General features: G+C 39.1%; 2 protein-coding genes across 2 annotated transcripts; one reads left to right on the top strand and one right to left on the bottom strand.

Annotated features, from left to right (window-relative positions):
- Positions 1–371: 371 nt before the first annotated feature.
- On the bottom strand, positions 372–2,752 carry ndufaf1 (NADH:ubiquinone oxidoreductase complex assembly factor 1). Its single transcript, XM_085342387.1, has 5 exons — positions 2,581–2,752; positions 1,250–1,789; positions 868–1,053; positions 672–746; positions 372–560 (listed from the first exon to the last, which is right to left on the bottom strand). Exons 2-5 carry the CDS (start codon positions 1,760–1,762, stop codon positions 420–422), a joined length of 915 nt encoding a protein of 304 aa, XP_085198513.1. The 5' UTR covers positions 1,763–1,789; positions 2,581–2,752; the 3' UTR covers positions 372–419.
- Positions 2,753–3,090: 338 nt separating this feature from the next.
- On the top strand, positions 3,091–18,024 carry rtf1 (RTF1 homolog, Paf1/RNA polymerase II complex component). The gene is made up of 18 exons (XM_085342401.1): positions 3,091–3,219; positions 10,163–10,273; positions 10,400–10,550; positions 11,376–11,577; positions 11,799–11,916; positions 13,986–14,097; positions 14,182–14,320; positions 14,432–14,609; positions 14,729–14,811; positions 14,897–14,984; positions 15,078–15,185; positions 15,291–15,368; positions 15,573–15,694; positions 15,957–16,014; positions 16,592–16,669; positions 16,931–17,032; positions 17,400–17,514; positions 17,662–18,024. The coding sequence occupies exons 1-18, from the start codon at positions 3,136–3,138 to the stop codon at positions 17,766–17,768; spliced, it is 2,034 nt and encodes a 677-aa protein (XP_085198527.1). The 5' UTR covers positions 3,091–3,135; the 3' UTR covers positions 17,769–18,024.
- Positions 18,025–19,596: the final 1,572 nt, after the last annotated feature.

Genomic DNA, 19,596 nt, shown 5'->3' on the forward strand with positions numbered 1-19,596 from the left:
CTTCAGTTTCAGCATTTTGTAGCCCCTATAGAAAAGTAGTAGAAGCTTACATATACTGTCCAGCGTCTTTGAGGTTCAAATCCTGCATTTCTTTTAAATACTTTTAGCTCAAACGCTAATACCTTTTTTTAAAAGGATATTTTGATGTGATATAAGTCTGTCCTGTTTTGCTGCATTTTGAAACTACTAATTAAAAATTTCATTTGCTTTATTACTTTGCTAGAATTGAGGCACTCATAAGACCCAAGATCTTGTCTTTTTATATTTGTTCTATTGTGGTATTTAATACATAATTTAATAATAAACGGTCTGCACAAGTCATTAATATTAATAGTTTGAAATCTATAATGACATTACAGAAATGGTGTCAATATAAGTTCAAATTTTTCCCAACAGTCTGACTGCAGCATTAACCGTTCTTAGACTTCTGGGTTCCTCTTGTATGCTTCATAGGCAAACTCCTCTGTGTGTGCATAATCTTTGCAAACACCAATGAAATCAATTTCAAGCTGGAATGGGCCATCAGCTTTGTCTCCCAAAGTAAACCCAATGGTGTTAACCTGTAAATACAAATATGAAAAACAATGTGAAGGCCACAAGCTAAAAAGGGATTAGGGTAATGATACATCAGTTTTATCATCACTTTGTGAGGGAATTTTTCTTTGCACTACCTTGTCCAGCCAGACAGGATGCTGGTCATCTTGTACCCTCCCTCGATGTGTAAGGAAGAACTTGGAGAAATGTATCTGCAGAAGAGCATTTGAAGTCAGGCTGATCAACGTATTTGATACTATCATGCCTCTTAAACAGACCTATATAGATTTATTAAATAATTTTACTTTAAAAAAAAAAAAAAACAAACTTCACCTTAACATCCTGCCAGTAGGGCCCTCCTCTGGTATATAGGAAATAACAGTATATGTCATCCTTCTGGTGAGAGAAGTATGTTTCTGCTGAGACGTTAATCATCCATGGGCGACCATCACCACGTACACGTAATTGCAGAGTGTTAAAACTGCTCCAATCATGGTGTTTTTTTCTATCAAAGGAAGCCTAGAAGACACAAAAGACTTGGAAATTGGCATTTACGTAAACTTTCATTGATAAACTGCAATGGGGGAACCCCCTCCTCCCCTCTGCATCCATCCTATATTATGTTCTAAATGAAAAGTAATCACGGGAGGGAGACTAATCTCTCTCTGCGCTACTGAATTCAACAAAAACATGGTATCCAGCAGTTAACACTAACCAGAGGCTGCTTTGAGCGCATAGTGCAGTATCCACTGTAGCGTGTTTCTCCATCTCGTGGGGGAGTAGAGCTCAGTGTCCCGTACAGAAAACAGGTATTATTGTTCCTTCCCAGCTTCAGGTAAGCTTCACTATGGCCTCCAATCTCACGATCAGAGGACACCGTCCACTCCCTCAGGCTCTCTGGACCTCTGAACTCCCATACAACTCTGTTCTGCTCCAGCATGTGCTCAACAATCGGTTTACCCTCAGGGCCAACCCAGCGGTCGGTAAACTCCTTTTTTAGGAGTGTGAAATGTTTCTTTATCCCCTCCAAACCTTTTGAGAAATTAAAGTTAATCTTTTGCCAGGCAAACTTGGTCTTTTTGGGCTGGCCAGGTCGTCTGTATTCACCCTGGATCACAGCTCTTTTGGGCACAGTGAGAGGAATGATGGAGGGGAGAAGCGGCTGGTGGTGGAGGATTGTGCTCAGCAGCCTCCCAGAAGGGAGGTGTGTGATCCTCGGCAGGGACATTTCAACGCTGATCTGCAGGTTTCACTGCTGAGATACAAAACAGAGTAACAGAGTCAAAATGAATATAAATAAGAATATGTTTCTCAAAAACAAAATAATGGCCTGACACACTTAAAACAATATTTATATCGTTTTGTATAATTATCCAATAGAGGGCATTTAAAATGTCCCACTTCAAACAACTATATTTATGTAGAAAAATGAAAGGTTTCTTGTTTGAATTATGTGTTCATGGGTTTTCTTTACGTATAATCCCATTTTCACACTTGCTCACATATCGGCAAGTGTGAGCAGAAGTTTTGGCAGTTTGCTGGTCTGGAGCATTCACATGTGTGTAAACACAATGCTGATGAAAAATGACATTAGCAAAGATCATAAAGAGGTTTCTGGAAGGGTTTTACAACGCGAAAAATTATTCACAACAGGGAAAACATTAAAGACAGAGAAATTCAACCCAAGACACTTACTAGAATAGGGAGGGGCATTTCTATAATCACACTCCCACTCTCACTTCTTAATTCGATCACCTGACTCCAGGTTGTTTCGGGAGAGGTCATGAGGAGGTTTACTTACTTTTTTCTGTCTACACAGTTGGTGAATAAAGACTGTTACCTCTAAGTCCTTAGAATTAAAATTGATTGCGTGCTATTCGTTTAGAATGACTGTCAGATACATTTCGAATTATATTTGTCTAAACACACAAATTAATCAAAAGCTTAACCATACTGGAATGATTGAAACTGTTTACTTCGTGGAAAGAATTACATGACGTAAACTACAGTTAATAACTTAACACAGTGTAAACTGTTTACATTTACCTTGACCACGATGTAGAAGCAAATGTCTCGTAGATACATCAGGGCTTGTTTGGGTTAGGTTTCATCATACACTATGCTATGAGGTACAAAAGAATATATAGACTGCCGGTGTACGCTGTCCTAGTAAAAATAGGTAAACCAACACGACTGAAATTCCTTCAGCAAACCTTCGACCAGAAATGTCACTGAATGAGCCACAAGGTAATCACTCAACACAGCTTCCGTGCATCAAAGATTACTGTCCTGACTCCTGTACTCATATATGGTTCCTCTCTCTGCTAACTGTATATGCTCTTATATCCAGCGGTTCCGTTTCTGCGGTATGTTCTTTGGTTGAATCTTCGTATTTAATACACAGGGACCAAGAACAGAAATTTTTGTTATATCTCACTTAAACATGTTTTCGTCAATCAAGCTGGTAATACAGGCGCGCATGCGCAGTGCCGCCTTTGTGTGATCGACTCCGGAGTTAGCCAGGTAGCAGCGACAGCTATCGTAGAGAACATTACATTAGACGACACAGTGGTAGCTAGTGGGTTAGCTCTGCAGCTAATCATGGTGAATGTAAAGAAGCGGAAAGGTCGAGTCGTTATTGACTCTGACTCCGAAGACAGCGCTAGTGACGATAATTTAGATCAGGTAGGTGTTATTTTTACCCTTTTCCCCACCGGTGGATTCTGAAGTTGACAACAGTTTCAGGCTGACGCTAATGTGTGCTAGCTGATTGCGTTGAGTGGGCCTATTTTATTTACAACCGCTGTTTCCTTTGTGATAAAACACTCAAATCTTAACACGGAGCTAGGTTTCTACTAAGCGTTTACGGGTTGGTACTGGATAAAATGGAAAGTGTTTGAGTTTGAACAGAGCCAGCTCGTTAAGTTATGAAAGGTACCCAACGCTTGCAATCATGCAGTATTAAGTAGCCATGAAAATGCCGCGCCGTGGGCCTTTGACTGGTTTCGAGCCGTAAGCTGCGTGACTGCAGCTGTGCTCTGTTGAATAATTGGTGCGTTAGCGTTCAGACTAAACTGGAATGGAGTGTGTTGTTTGTTTGTTTTTTGATAAAGTGAAATCGTTCTGGAGTCGCGTTTGCTTTAGTCAGAACATTATCTCCTGCATGACGTCATGAGACGAAGTTCTATTTCGGTGGTGTTGTTGTCAAACTGGAGCTGGCAGAGAAACATGTCAGTCTGAAGAGCTGCCAACGCTGTTTACATCACCTGTAAACTCACGTGTATTTGACCCGTTTGTTCCCCCCCCCCCCCCGAGAAAACAGAAACTGTGACCACAGAAGATCAGACTGGGTCAGTAAGACGAGCTTCTTTGGTTGCTCAAACCGTCAGTAGGTTTGATCGTGCGTGTTTTTTGACCAAGTGCGGATTAATATAGTTATCTTCAGTAGTTGCACGGTCTTTGTGGATTTCGAGAAAGCGTGTGATAGGGTGCCATGAGAGGATCTGTGGTGCTGCATGAGGAAGTCAGGTGAGGCTGGTGCAGGATAATGTATAAGGACACAGACAGTAGTGAGGTGTGTGGTAAGAGAAAGGGTTTAAGGTGGGGATGGGATTACATTGAAAGATCTGCTCTGAGCCCCTTCTTCTTCTCAGTGTTGATGGACAGGTTGACAGGTGAGATCAGGCAGGAGTCTCCATGGACTAAGATGTTTGCAGATGACATAGTGATCTGTATTGAGAGCTGGGAGCAGATGGAAGTAAATCTGGAGAGATGAGGAATAAAAGTCAGTAGAACCAAAACAGAAAACGTATGTGAACGAGAGGGAAACAGGTGTAACTAAAGCTGCAAGGAGGTAGTGAAGATACATGCATTTAAATACCTGATGTTAACCATCCAAAGCAACAGACAAGAGAGGTGAAAAAGAGAGTGCAGACAGGGTAGAGTAGGTAGAGATGATCACTGATCAGTGGGAGTGATCAGAAAATGCCAAGATTTAAGGGGGGGTACATCAAAGGGACAATTCAGATTGAGCAGTTTGGAGACGGTTAGAGATGGTTTGGAAATATGCAGATGAGGGATAGTGGATATATTGGAAAAAAAGGTGTTGAATATGGATCTGTGAGGCAGGAGAAAAATAGAAGCCACAGATGTAGTTCATGGATGTAGTAAAGGAGTACATGCAGGTATTCTAGGGATGGTGTGAGCTCAAGGCAGATGATCCACTGTGGTGAGCCTTAAATTTGAGGAATGAGGTGTCGAATGTTACCAGAGGCATTGCTCGGGTCTTGAAACTTTGGGTGATTAAAAGGACCCAGAAATATTTTGGATTTTCACTTGATAACAGCAACTTTTTAAAGTTGTTAATTAGACATTATAGTAAAATATCATACTCTGTAACAGTTGCAATCAAGTGTGTTAGCCTGCCTTTCTTTTTTAAGTACGCAATCAGTTCTCCTCCTGTCCAGGATATAAAAAGAATCAGTATGCACTAATCAGACTCAAATATTCTTCTTATTATGGCACACTTTGAATAAATAGACATGCATAGCTCTGAATAGCACAACAAATGTTTATAGGGTAAGTTACATAAAATGCACACAGATGGTTAATTGTTTCCTTCTAAAATATGATTATTCACACAGTATATAGTTTTGTGTCAATAATATTATGTTTGAAAAGGTAATCTATGCTACATAGTAAATTGACTGTTTTTTGTATAGCACTATTTTATTCTGAGGACTCAAAGCGCTTTATACATCTTGTCTCATTGACCTATTCATAAAAGGACCTTTTCTATGGTTAAGTGCTTCCTATCTAGCGTTCACACTCCGATGGATATATCTGAGAGCAAGCCGGGGTTAGTATCTTGCCTAATGATATTATCATGCAGACTGGAACAGCTAGGGATTGAACTACCAACCCTGTGATTACCTCCTGAGCTACAGCCACCCACAGAGTATATATCCATATTACTTAAACGTAAGCACTGAGGTTCATACTTGATTTTGCGTATGCATAATAATTTAAGATCTTTTCTTGGCAATCATGAGCTTCACAGCGTCACACTGTAACCATAGTTACTCATTGTCATGCATGCCTGTTTACACAGTTTGTGAGAAAGACGACAACGCTGCTGCTGTTTAAGCCTGACATTAATCTGAGCAACATGCATCAATTCATGTTTACAGCATGATAGTGTTGTTGGTATTTCTCAATAGTACCCTCATGGTCTGAATAACCAAATTTGTTTTGTAATTGCACTAGAAAATGGATGTGTAAGACGTCTGTGAATCCGTGGCACAATGTGTCAAAGATGACAGCCAGAACATGCATGTAGGAGAAGGCATTTTAATAAGCCTCTAATTCACCAACCTTATTTTGTAGCCAAGGCGCCGTTCTTCTCATGTCCAGTCTCTGCGCTGGTTCTTCCTGCAATGCTATTTTGAGATTGGTTCCTGGAACTCCTTTTCTGAGCACTTCAGTGTGGATATTAAAAGTTTCGCCATGGACCTTAAACACTCAAGCAAAATTCACAATGAGTATAATCGCTGCTGAAGAAACTTGGTTTGAGTCTCCCAAAGATTGAATTTAAGTTTTCATTGGAAGAGCCAGCAGTTTCCGAACCCAAATAAGTCAGGTCATTGGAAAATTTAAATTAGCTAAATTTAAGTTAAGGTTTTTGATTTTTTTTTTTACAAATTGAATTTCTAGATCTTTTTAACATAGAGATGAACCCTCAAATTAGCCCCAAAGCAAACATTTCAAGACAGCGGTGAGGAAAGCTCCTTTGTAACAAGAAGAGACCTCCAATAGAAGCAGACTCAGAGTTAATGGATATGTGTTTGGCCAAATTATTGAGGACAATAACTGCAGACGTACATGGCTTTCTTTGGGTATAGGTAAAAAGTAGAAACTGCAAGACTGAGAGGACTTGTTAATGATATGGAGCAATGGTTAATAAATGCATGTAAAGCTAAAGAGATGCCCTCAGTGTTTTGGAGGAGCTATAGTATAACAGGTTGTTTTCACAGGCATGTGGCTGTGAATCTTAACATTAACTGCAGGAGCTGTATATGAAAATGCGGTTGTTTTTCTAAGCTGAATTGCGAATGTTCTCCACGCTGCTTGCTCTTTAGTACAAATACCACATGTCTTGCTTCATCCATGTGAGAATATAGCAGTTTTGTCAGGCTTTACATTCTTTGCTGCTCTATACAATCGGTAACCTTGAATAAACCAAATGGAGTCTTTGTTAAACAAGCAAGCTGCTATTGTGAACTTCACGAGAGAAACCATCTTTGACCAGTGTCCCGACTTGATCCTCCCTGCATTATATTATGTCACAGGGAAAGAAATTATATTTAATGAAAGCTCTCAAGTGAGAGAGAGAGAGAGAGCATAGTTTTGTTTTTCTTTTTCTACATTTTATAGTAGTGGAGTATGCAGGTTCACTTTCTTTTTGTGTGTTATCAGGTCTGTTTGAGTAGTTGTCTTGAATAACCGCATTAATGAGGCAAGTTAATCATCAAACTAGTATCAGAAGGTGTTTTGAGAAATACAAGGCACATGTAATTTTACTTCTGGGAAACAGATTGCTGCTAAATAATAAGAAAGAGAAGCTTTCCATGGGTTTGATCATTAAATTTAAAGTGTTCTACTTCTGCTGACTTTGTCCCACTATATGAATTTCAGTTCAAGTGGCTTGAGAAGTTCTGTCCATTTGTACTGCAGTATGGGTAAATAATTTTTTTTTGACCCCGTTGCTGAATTTTTATGTTTGCTCATTTATAAAGAAGTTCTTTAATTTTCTTGGCTGCTGCTTGGCAACTCAAAGCTTCAGCTCCCTTCACACTTTTCAGACTGGCTAGGTCACTGCATTATCTTAATCTGCTGCTTCTTTAGCCACTCCTGATCCCTTGGTGGTATGCTTTTGTCCATTGTCATGCTGGAAGACCCATCCACGACCTCTCCGGAGTGTTCTGCCTGACGGAAAGGGTCTCTTATCTAAAACTCTTCACATACCAGAAAATCTTCTGGTACTTGACTCTTCAATGTAGTGATGTTCTTTACCCTTAGTAGAAAAACAGCCCCAAAGCGTAATGTTTCTACCTCTGTGCTTGGCTGTGGGCAAGGTGTTTTTTGGATCATACTTGGCATTTGTCTTACTCTAACCACGCCAGGTTGAGTTGATGACAAAGAACTTGATTTTTGGTTTTGTCTGACTACAGCACTTTCTCACCAAACCTGTGAATCATTTAGATCAGGGGTGTCAAACTCAATTGCACAGGGGCCAAAACTCAAGGCACACTTTAGGTCGCGGGCCAAACAAGATAAACATTTATTGAACACACTAAAACAATGTTTTTTTAAACATAAATATGAATAAAAACAGACAGGAATATTATTCCAGATTAAATAAACTTAAAAAAAATAAACTTTAACTTTAAATAAAATAAAAATATATCCTGTCAAAATTATGCAAGTTAGAAATATGAACATGCTGCCAAAAACCCCCGAAAAAATAAATGAAAGCATACGCAAGGTTCGAGACGCATATAGACGGAGCTGGGCATTGCTTCAGGAATGGAACTAATAAACTGTGTGGGCCATTCAGTGTCGTCCTTTGCCTTGAGTGTATCATTACACTGCAGCTCCATCTGAATCTGCACAGGTGCAGTTCAGCAAAGTCCGCTGACTTGGTTCAACATTACTTGGCAACAGGGAAAGTGAGGCAGGTTGCACTGGTGCATTTGTGGCAGCTTCACTTGAAATGCCTTCACCGCATCATACATGCCATGTCCATGAACTGACAGATTTCCTTGCTGAGCTCAAAAACTCTATTGAGCATTTTTATCCCAACTCAGCCAACGGACCTCTGTGTGATAAGGAATGTCGGCAAACTCTGAATCTATTTCCCACATAAAGACTGAAATTGACGGTGATTTAAACTTTTTGCTCAGATGAAATTTACGGTTTGCGTTACAGTGATCATTACATGCTCCATTTTTAGGACTTTACCACACAGCCTTTCCTGGTGTACGATGCAGTGATATGCTGATAACTCACCGGTACAGTTCTCCTCCTGCATCTTTACTCACATCCTGCTGACCATTCCGCTTTTTTCACCGCACAACACCGGCGCTCCATCTGTTGTAAGTCCATCAAGTTTGTCCCAGGGCAGTTTCATGTCGGTTACACTTTGACATACCTTTTAAAAAATGTCTTTTTCTGTCGTCGTCCCGTGCATCGATTTAATGTTCAATATTTCCTCTCCACGGATGAAGATGACCAGCTGTGCAATGTCCATCATGTCTGTACTTTCATCTACAGCAGGAGAGTATGCAATAAAGTTTTTGCTTCTAACTGTGTTCTTAAATCAGTGGCCAAACCCGATCAGCAATCGTATTTCTCCTCAGGCTCACATTTGCCAAAATCTGCGTTTTGTCTGGACACAAGACGCCGCACACCTTCATCATGCAGCTTTTCAGAGTGGTACCGGGCTGATTTGGCTATCTCCTCTGCTACAATAAAACTTGCTTTCACAACAGCTTCACTTTGATTTTGCTCTGGTGAAAAACGTCTGCTGAAATGTCAGATTCTTCTTTAGCTCTTCTACTTTCTGTAGTTTCTGCTCTGCATTTAGGTTTTTCAACTTATCCTGACGTTTTGTCTCGTAGTGCCATCTTAAATTAAATTCCTTAATTACAGCCACATTAGCTCCAGTAATAAGACACACGGGTTTACCAGCAATGTCTGTAAACATATATTCAGTCACCCACTGGCGCTGAAAGGCTCTGCTTTCAGAATCAACTTTTCTCTCCACCATTGTGAGCGGCTAGCTTCGCAATAACAGAAGTTTGACTTGATTGACGCTGGAATGTTCCCAGTTAGCCTAGCGTTCAGCAAGGAGGCTGCAGCGCTGCATTATGGGATATGTAGTTTGTATATTATTAGCGCCTCATATCGCCGGGCCATGAATAACAATAATAGTACATCCATACTTGATGGGCCTTGACTTTGACACGTGTGATTTAGATGTTCAATGGCAAACGTAAGACAGGCCTGTACATGTGCCTTCTTGAGCAGGGGGACCTTGTGGACACTGAAAGGTTTCAGTTCATTATGTGTAATGTGTTACGAATGGTGTTTTACTGACTGTGGTCCCAACTGTCTTCAGATCAAAATAATTGCACCAACAGTTGTCACCTTCTCACTAAGCTTCTTGCTGGTGGTCTTGTAGTCCATTCAAGCCTTGTGCAGGTGTACAATCTTATATCTGACATCCTTTGACAGCTCTTTGGTCTTACCTATGGTGGTCATGAGATCAGAATGGAAGAAATTGATTCTGTAGGCAGGAGTACTAACCTGTGGAGCCTTAATTCTGGCTGGGCTTTAGTCAATCAAACAAGTACTAATTTCACTCAGTGACATGCAAATCAATTTATAACTTTTATGTAATGTGTTGTTTCTGGATGTTTTGATTGATATTCTGTCTCTTCATTAAAGTGGAACAAAATTAAAGACTGTTCAGTTCTTTGTAAGTGAGCAAACTTACAAATTCAGTAGGGCATCAAATAATTATTTCCCTCACTGTAGGTGAACCACATCGCTGTTTTGTCACTTTCAGGAGCTGCTGTCTTTGGCAAAGAGGAAAAGGGTTGATTCGGGTGAGCAAGAAGAACCTGTTGGCAAAGCAGCAGCTTCCACAGACTCTGAGACATCTGACAGTGATGACGAGGTATAGCACTATTAGTATTTACTCTAAAAGACCTTACAGTTTTGGACATGTGAGGCACAGGAGACTAAACCTCAATTCTCTGTCAATTATATAATCAAAAGTTACATTTTCATTCCTTTTGTGTAGTGGACGGTCGGTGGCACCAAAGGCAAAAAGAAGGTTAAGCAGGGCAAAGGGTCTGAAAAGAAGAACGCTACAAAGAAGAAGGTTAATAAAGCGACAGCGTCTGGTAGCTCAGATGGGGACAGCTCAGCTGAAAGCTCTGCACCGGAGGAAGGTGGGTTTCTTAATTCAGTGTTCACATTGAAAAAGATTTTCCCTGCTCTCAAATAAGGCTTCTTTGCAGCCTTTTTTTTTTTTTTTTAAATCTATTATTAAGATTAAGTTATTATTAAGTCACACATCTATTCATAAGTTTAGTATCCTTGAAATGCTACTAAACTGGTGAGCAAAACAGACTTGCACGCGTTCTCATGTTCAAAACATGTTCAAAACATGTTCCATGAAGTGTAGAGCGGGACATCCAGACATATTACGAACTGTAGATTATACATCACTAGAGTGCTACATCCACAGGTTTTTCAAGAGGTTAGGATTACATGACTCACTCACTCATCCTGTTTATCTCAGGTGTCTCACAGCAAAGCATCTAAGCTGTTGTTTATTTTTGTCACATTGTCCTGGTGTGAACTGGCTGACAGCATTAAGAAAAACCTGGAAAAAAAATTCTCCTGGGAATTTGTGGTTGTTCACAAATCCAATTCAGTTTTGGTAATCCACTAACATGAAACTGTCTACATTGAGTGAGGAAAAGCCTACAGTACAACTTCACTAAGCCATTTACACTTATTTATTTACTTTTTTTGGGACCTAATTACATTGGCAATGTTAAAAGGATTTAGAACTGCTTCATAGTTAAAAGCTTCCCTTCCAAATTCTGCTTATAAAAGCTGTTTATGACACATTTCGTAGACAAAAGTCAGATATATTAGAATTAAAATCTCTCTGATGACGTGTCTACCTTTTTGTTTTGTAATTGATTTGAAAACAGCTTTTTTTTTTTTTTTGTGTTCCCTGTCTCTGGTTCCTTGAAATTTTTTAGGCGAGGTGTCTGATTCAGAGAGCAACAGTTCGTCCTCCAGCTCTGACTCGGATTCCTCTGAGGACGAGGTGTTCAGGGATGGTTATGATGATGACTTGATGGGTGATGCTGAGGACAGAGCTCGACTTGAGCAGATGACAGAAAAGGAGAGAGAACAAGAGCTGTTCAACAGAATTGAGAAAAGAGAGGTGCTAAAGAGACGGTGAGTGGGGAATAAAAATCGTTAAAAAAAAGTTGTACTTGGCATAAATAACTTTTTCTTAGTTGTTAAAAAAAATCCTACAAGATAGTTATTTGTTAAAATACACTAGAGCACTCCTATTTTACTTCAACAAATTTGCCAAAAAATGCAAAAACGTGGCATTTTTAAGTTATGACGTGAGCTCACAGTTTATTCACTCAGGATTCTGCTTGTTTTCAAAGGTTTGAAATCAAGAAGAAACTAAAGACAGCAAAGAAGAAGGAGAAGGAGGAGAAGAAGAAAAAGCAGGAAGAAGAGCAAGAAAAAAGGAAGCAATCTCAGGTTCAAGATACACAAGTGGTGAGTCTAGTTTCACACACATCTAAAACAATATTAGACACACTATTAGGGCTGGGCCATATTATACTGTTCACGGTAATACCGGTACAATGTTGGGCAACGATAAGAAAATAAAATATCGCGATAGAAAATGGGTAAAACGCGCATGCACAGTGCCTTTGTTTTCATACGCACATGGCCGAAAAAGCATGGCGGCAACTGAGAATGAGAAGGGGGGGGAAAGCAGATCGTTGAGTGAAACGGATGAAACAGAATTGGTTTGTAAAAATGTTGCAACTTCAGTGATGTGGAACTGGTTTAGTGTTTGTCTGTCAGATACCCACCAAAGCACATTGTTTTGTACAACATGCAAGCGGGCTGTTGTTATTGCTGTATTTGTCGGACTAAGGTGCTCGTAAATCTGGGAGTAATCTGGGACCAAAACTCCGTCCTCTTCAGGTCCCAAAGTCAAACGAACACTGCAGCATCACTGAGAGTTAAAAACTGTCTAAATTCTTTCATCTTAATAAAATGATCAGCACTGCTGCTTTACCAGGTGTAACAATTAAGTTTAACATCCAGGCATCCATGAAAACAGAATTTATTACATTTAAGAGAGTTAGACGTTAGCAGGAAGTTAGCGGAGGTCAGCTCGCTAGTTTCACTAGTTACCTAAGCATGACATAGTGGGGCTGTTCATATAACGATATATATCGGATGACAATATAAAAACGTCAATCGTTTCATTTTATGCTATCGTTTGTTTCGTGGTGTCGCAAAATAAACCGATTTACAGCAATATTTTTTCATCGTTCTGATGGTCACTGTAGTGGTTATATTAATTTCTTAAGTTCTCTCTTTCTCTTATATGTAATATAACCACACTACGGACGGACAAGCGCCTGTTTTTATGCGTTGTCGTTAGCAACAATGACAGTAACACCTTCGCGTCTCCGCTTGTTTATGTTCCACATAAACCTTTCACAATAAAGCTCAAGATCCTGTTGAGACTTTTCAAAATAAATTGAATCACGTGAAAGAGCAGATTATTTATGGATGAGAATTAAAAAAGAGCCGCCAGGTGCTCAAAAATAAACCTTAGACTCAAACGTTAGAACAGGCAACCCGCAGCACGCCGTGTAATAAATACAAAGAAAACGGCGGCCGTTACAACTTATGTCTAAAAATGTATAATTTCATGCATTGGTTAAAACACTCGACTCCGGTTGAAGGACGCGCAGCTGGAAACACTTCACGCAAGTCGAGCTGCCCGAGATTCACAGAATTTACAGAAAATGTTAAATTTTTGTGATTTATATCGTTATCGGACGATAGAATTCTTATATCGGCATATGAGATTTTGGTCATATTGCACAGCCCTATGACATAGCATGTTCTGACTGAGAGATTTCTGAAAAAATTCAAACGTACAGCTCTGCTATCACTTCCAACATAAATAAAGACAAAACTAAACAGCAGTGACGTTTGTAGGGTTACTGAAGGTGAGCTAGCTGGTATATAATGATGTGCTACGTGATCGCTAGCGACACAGCTATGTTAGCATAACATAAACACAGTGAAGCTGCAGGATGAATGCTAACACTTTTCCACTCAATCGTGCGAAATATTTTTGGCCATATCGCCCTGCTCTACATACTATACAACAGTGTGTATCAGTACCTGCTAAAACATATTGTTTTAGCAATATGTTTTTAGTGCAGTGGGAGTATATTAGTACTCCCACTGCACTTTATAATATATACAACAACAAAAAAATCTCTGTGACGTCTTTTAGTGCCTTTTACTGTATATAGTAGTAATCTGTATATAGTACAAATTACACTTCTATAATACTTTAGGGTGTCTAATTCAACTGATTTTCCCCAGTGTAGGATTAATGAAGCCTCTATCAATAATTGATAGTCTTGCCTAAATAGGAGCTTGAACTGAAGTTTTAATTTCACTCAGTAATTTAAGTGAAATCAGATTCCTCTTTTGCTTCTCATTTCTGCCTGGTATGAGAAGGAGTGGCATTACACGTTGTCTTTATCATATTTCTAATTCTAACCTCTAAGTGCTCATGTCTACAGGTCATGTCCCACAACAAGGAAAGACGATCCAAGCGTGATGAAAAACTTGACAAAAAATCCCAGGCTATGGAAGAACTAAAGGCTGAACGAGAGAAGAAGAAAAATAAAACAGGTTGGCATGCCTTGTACTCCTTTGTGACAGGTTGTTGTGCCAATCTGATTGTCTTTCAAACGCTGACGTGTCGTCTCTTAACAGCGGAGTTGCTGGCTAAGCGTCAGCCGCTGAAGACGAGTGAGGTTTACTCTGACGATGAGGAAGAAGAGGAGGAGGATGATGACAAGTCATCTGTCAAAAGCGATCGCAGCTCCCGTTCATCATCTTACGATGAAGACGAGTAAGTGTATCAACCAGTGCATTCACCACAGTGCCATCACAAGAGCAATGGTCAAGTTTGATGCTTTTCTCTTGATTCTGAGTAACTTTTTAAACTGTGTTCTGCTACCAGAAAAGAGGAGACTCCACCAAAGTCACAGCCCGTTTCCCTGCCAGATGAACTCAACAGGATCCGCCTGTCCAGACACAAGCTGGAGCGCTGGTGCCACATGCCCTTCTTTGCTAAGACTGTGACTGGCTGCTTTGTAAGGATAGGAATCGGGAACAGCAGCAGTAAACCAGTTTATAGGGTGAGCTTATATTCTCGTTACATCTCCTCTACCACCAATATATTATTTTAAGGTTTATTTATTTATTTTGGAAGTATTTTTACTTATGTTTGAGTTTCTTGTTCCCTTGTTGTTGAAAGGTTGCTGAAATTGTTGATGTAGTAGAGACGGCGAAGGTTTACCAGCTTGGATCAACACGAACAAACAAGGGATTACAGTTAAGGTAGGTATACTGTCATGGATACATGGATCATTTAGTTGTCCTGGTTTCCAAAAACACAACTCTTAATGTTGTAAATCATCTACAGGCATGGTGGTGACACACGGGTTTTCAGGCTTGAGTTTGTATCAAATCAAGAGTTCACAGAAAGTGAATTCATGAAGTGGAAAGAGGCGGTAGGTGATTTTTAAAAAAGAAGAATGTTTAAATAGTCCTAAATATATAATCGATAAAGTGATGCTGAAATGTGTTTCATCGATTTTTCTCAGATGATTGCTGCTGGAATGCAAGTACCAACTCTGGATGAAATCACCAAGAAGGAGCAATCCATCAAAGAAGCTCTCAACTACAAGTTCAATGATAAAGACATTGAGGATGTAAGTCGTTTTTTTGTTGTTGTTTTTTTTACTAGGTCTTCATTCTTTTTTCTGACGTCATTAATTATGAGCGATCATAAAAAATTTTGTCTAAACTCTCTGCAGATTGTAAAAGAAAAGGACAGATTCCGGAAAGCACCACCAAATTATGCCATGAAGAAAACGCAGTTACTCAAAGATAAGGTAAAAGAAAACCAGATTTTTTTTTTTTTAAACTCCAAGTTAAGGTGGAATTATCGTAGCCCTTTAAATGTCACCCTGATAACCTGTAAATCTGTACCAACAAAACATGGACACTGACAGCAAATGTCATTGAACTGAACTTTGATGAGAGACAAAGGCTAATCAGGCTTACCTTTTCATTTCTTTTTCTCTTTTGGTTTGAAGGCCATGGCAGAGGAAAGTGGAGATGGTGAACGAGTGAAAGTGATCCAGGATGAACTGAATGAGCTTGAGGAAAGGGCAGAAGCCCTCGACAGACAAAGGACCAAGAACATCTCTGCTATTAGGTACACAATCTACACTTATAAACATTTTACTGTGTTTAATAAAACTGCTTATCCAAAGTTCCTGAATTAAAATACATAGTTTAAAACACTGGTTTTAGTAAACCTAATGTTAAATAAAGTTATTGGAAACTACAGAAAAACAGCTAAATTGTGTTTTGTTGGTAGTGCCAGGTATTATGTTTAAAAAAACTTTTTGTGATATGTAAATACAGTCCTTTATCATTACTCTGTAATGACCTTAAACTGTTCTTTTGCCACCCAGCTACATTAATCAGAGGAACAGAAGCTGGAACATTGTTGAATCTGAGAAAGCTCTTGTGGTAAGTGTTCACCTTCTTAAACAGCACCATAGACAGTCATCACAACCTTAGATGAGCTAAAAAAAAAAAAAAAAAAAAAAAGCTATATTACATAATGCAATTACTCATTATTCATAACTTTATGCTAAAATATTGACAGCATAACACCATATTAATACATCTATGGATAGGAAAACCATAAATGACTCAAGCATCAGGCTATAAAGTCTGTTTTCTTACACTTGGAGTCTGTTTTTGCAGCATTTTATAAAAAAGGTACATTCATAATCTTCCTCAAAGTGCTTCCTCATGTCAGGTGTTTTCTTAATCTGGTGCTGCTTTACTGTGACCGTGTTCAGTATCACTGTGGTTCACTTCAGGCATCTGCCAGCCTAAGAGTTTTATACTATAGCACCTGTATGTCCAAGACAACCTGCAGAGGCTTAAAACCGTCACGTCCTATTGCATGTGTAGTAAAAATAACATACCTATGAATTTTAATGCAGCTTTCATGATTATACATCACCTTGATAGTGCGGGTTTCTATATACTAATTTTTAGTTTATTCATTTTTATATTATTAATTATTTTCCAACAGGCTGAAGGACAAAATGCCAAAAACCAACAAATGGATCCTTTCACACGAAGACAGTGCAAACCCACCATGGTGTCTAATGTAAGTATTCTATAATAAATTTATCAGATTGGATAATTGTGCTTGTTTAAACACACTGAAATAACACGTGCCTCATTTTCACAAACACTTATACCTGAATCATGAAGGTGACAGTTTAAATGACTGAATTGTTATAAATAAGACTGAAGACATGCTTAATTATGTGCACGCAGCATAACAGCAGTCTGAAATGTCCCTAAACTACCGCTACTTCTACTTCCGTTGATCTGATCTGTCACTGTGATTCTTTTAATTTGGCAGGCCAGAGATCCGTCAGTCCATGCAGCTATTCTTGCTCACCTAAACCAGAAATATGGCTCTGGTTCAACACCAGACAATTCAAGTCCAGAGAAGAACAAACTGGTAAGCAGGACCCTCTCTGATAGCTCATAAAAATTATGCCAAAACTGGTGTTGAAGTTTGGCTTTATCCAAGGAAAGACATTTTGAGATAAACTCAACTTTTTGAAAGACTAAACTGAGTTCAGCACTGTAGTGTTTTGTTTTGTTTTTTTGTTTTGTTTTTTTTGTTTTTTGGTGAATTCATGAATTATAAGCTGTCATATTTAAAAGAATGAAAACAAAACTATTATTTTAGAATATGGCAAAATTATAGCAGAAAATAATGTATTTTTCTTTGAGGTCTTGTTAAAAGAGATTGGACTGGAAATGAGTACTAACCTGAACTGTAGCTCTTTATCCTGAAGAAATCTTTACTTTGTTTGTTTTAGGGTCAAACAAACCCGAAAGACAAAGATGTCCCGAAGCCAACCACTGACCTCTCGGAAGACTTGTTTAAAGTTCACGACTTTGATGTAAAGATTGACCTACAGGTTCCCAATGCAGGTGAGACCCTCGTTTTAACCTTGTGTGTTTTGTGGTACTGTTGAAGCTATACGACCTAGATGTTCTGCTTGCTTGGAGCACAAGGTGAATGCCAGTGTGTATCACAGTGATATAGTGAAGTTGTGTAATTTTGCTCTTCGTCTGCAGAGGCGAAGTCTCTGTCTGTGAGCTCTAACGCGTTGCCAGTGAAGGACGGCGCTCCCCGCAGGTCCCTCAACCTGGAAGACTACAAGAAGAGGAGGGGGCTGATTTGATGTGGCAGAACCTCATCGAGAACCCACATTGCATGTGTAAGCAAGAGTTTGTGTGTGTGTGAGTGAAAGTGAGAGACTGGGTGTTTGTATGTATGAGCAAGAGCGAGAATGTCCTGAAGGATGTGTGTTTGAATGATGATAAAATAGACTGTTCATCCAACACAAAGGAAATACTGATTAAACGGAGACAACATTTTTCTCAAAGGATCTTTCTCGGGAAAAAGAAAAAAGAAAACCTTGTCCAGTTATGTTTGTTTTTTGGGTTTTTTTGTTTTTTTTTTTGTTCTTTTTGCATTCACAGACAAACTTGTATACGGAGTTTGTTTGTGTGTTTGTTTGTTTTTTTTAATGTATTTAACTTCTCTCCTACTCTTCTGGATCTTCTGGAGTCAACTCCCTTTTTTAATTTTTTTTTTTTTTTAATTTTTCTCCAAGAGGACAAAGACAACATGACGCTTGTGGATTATTACCTTGAACAAGGAACCTATCTTAGAAAATTTAGGTTGTTTAGGCATTTTAAAGTCTATGGACATCTTCAGATTTGACCAGCTTGTTCTCATCAGTAATAAATTAAAATAGTACATTTTCCCCCTCTGTATGTATGAACATCTGTACTTGCATTCCATCCTAAATTTCAACAGCATTGTGGTTATTTGCAGAGTTCACACTATCATCATCTCTGACTTAACCACAGTGTTGGCCCTTCATGAAAAATGTAAAACGTTCAGTACAGGTCAGCTGGACATCTGTCACTTTTTAATCAACCTAAATAAAGAGGAACTCTTTTGTATGGCCGACCTTATTCTAAGTGTTGCTTCATTTTTGGTTTCCCTCGGTTGGTTGTTCATGGGATAACTCCCATGCCCTCAACTCCCAGAGCAGATTCTATGTGTTATTGATTGTGTCCATAGTCAGTTCCTGTTTTGATGTGGCATGCCATGTAAATATGCATTTTTGAGTGAGTGCGGAAAAAAATAAAGGGGCACTGTTTCATAACTTCTGTGTCATTTTGTCTGTCTTCTGCATGGACTACAGATGAGGACAAGTGAATATACAAAGTTAGAACAATGTTTCCAAGTTTCAGGAACTGGAGTTAGAAGTAATCAAGAAATTTAAAGAGAGCCTTCAAGTACAGAACAAGCTCAGCAGAGGTAAGAAGAGAGAGATTTCAAAGACTGGAAAGAAAACTAGTGACAGTTTTGTCTGGATACAGCTGCCAAGACATGAGCAAATGAATTGTGCCCTCAAAGAAGACAGTCGCATTCGATTGTATGCTAGTGCCCCACTCAAAAGTAAGAAGGCAATTAACTGACAAGTGTTCACCATTTGTTGACAAATGAAGCCAATAAAAAGGCTGGAGCTGATTCCAAATGTTGAATTTGTATTTGACAACTCTTAAGTAGGAAGTCCAAAGACATGCAGATGCAAGCAAAGGAGGTCATCCTTAGGCTGAATGTCACAGGAACTGCATAACAACATTCTGGTAAATTCTTAAAAGGTATGAATGCACTGGGCAGCTCAGCAACATTAAATGGCCCAAAAAAAACAAGACAGCTAAAGGGCACGGTAAAAGAATTATATCCATGGTTAAGATGAAAAACTTAACATCTAACCAAGTTGAGAACACTCTCAAGCAGGTAGGCATATCATTGTCAAGATCTACATTTAGGAGATGTATAGAGAAGGTTTACAATAACACTGATTACACTCAGGAACAAGAAGGACAGATTAGTTTGCCAGAAAACCCTCAAATGTGCAGTTCTGAGAAAAAAATCTTTGAACAGATGAAACCAAGAAGAACTTGCACTTGAATGATGGGAGAGAAAAG

This window comes from Diplotaxodon limnothrissa, linkage group LG19, assembly GCF_057381915.1.
Source record: "Diplotaxodon limnothrissa isolate DT_005_m linkage group LG19, D_limnothrissa_male_GT1.1, whole genome shotgun sequence".
In the NCBI taxonomy this organism is placed as follows: Eukaryota; Metazoa; Chordata; class Actinopteri; order Cichliformes; family Cichlidae; genus Diplotaxodon; species Diplotaxodon limnothrissa.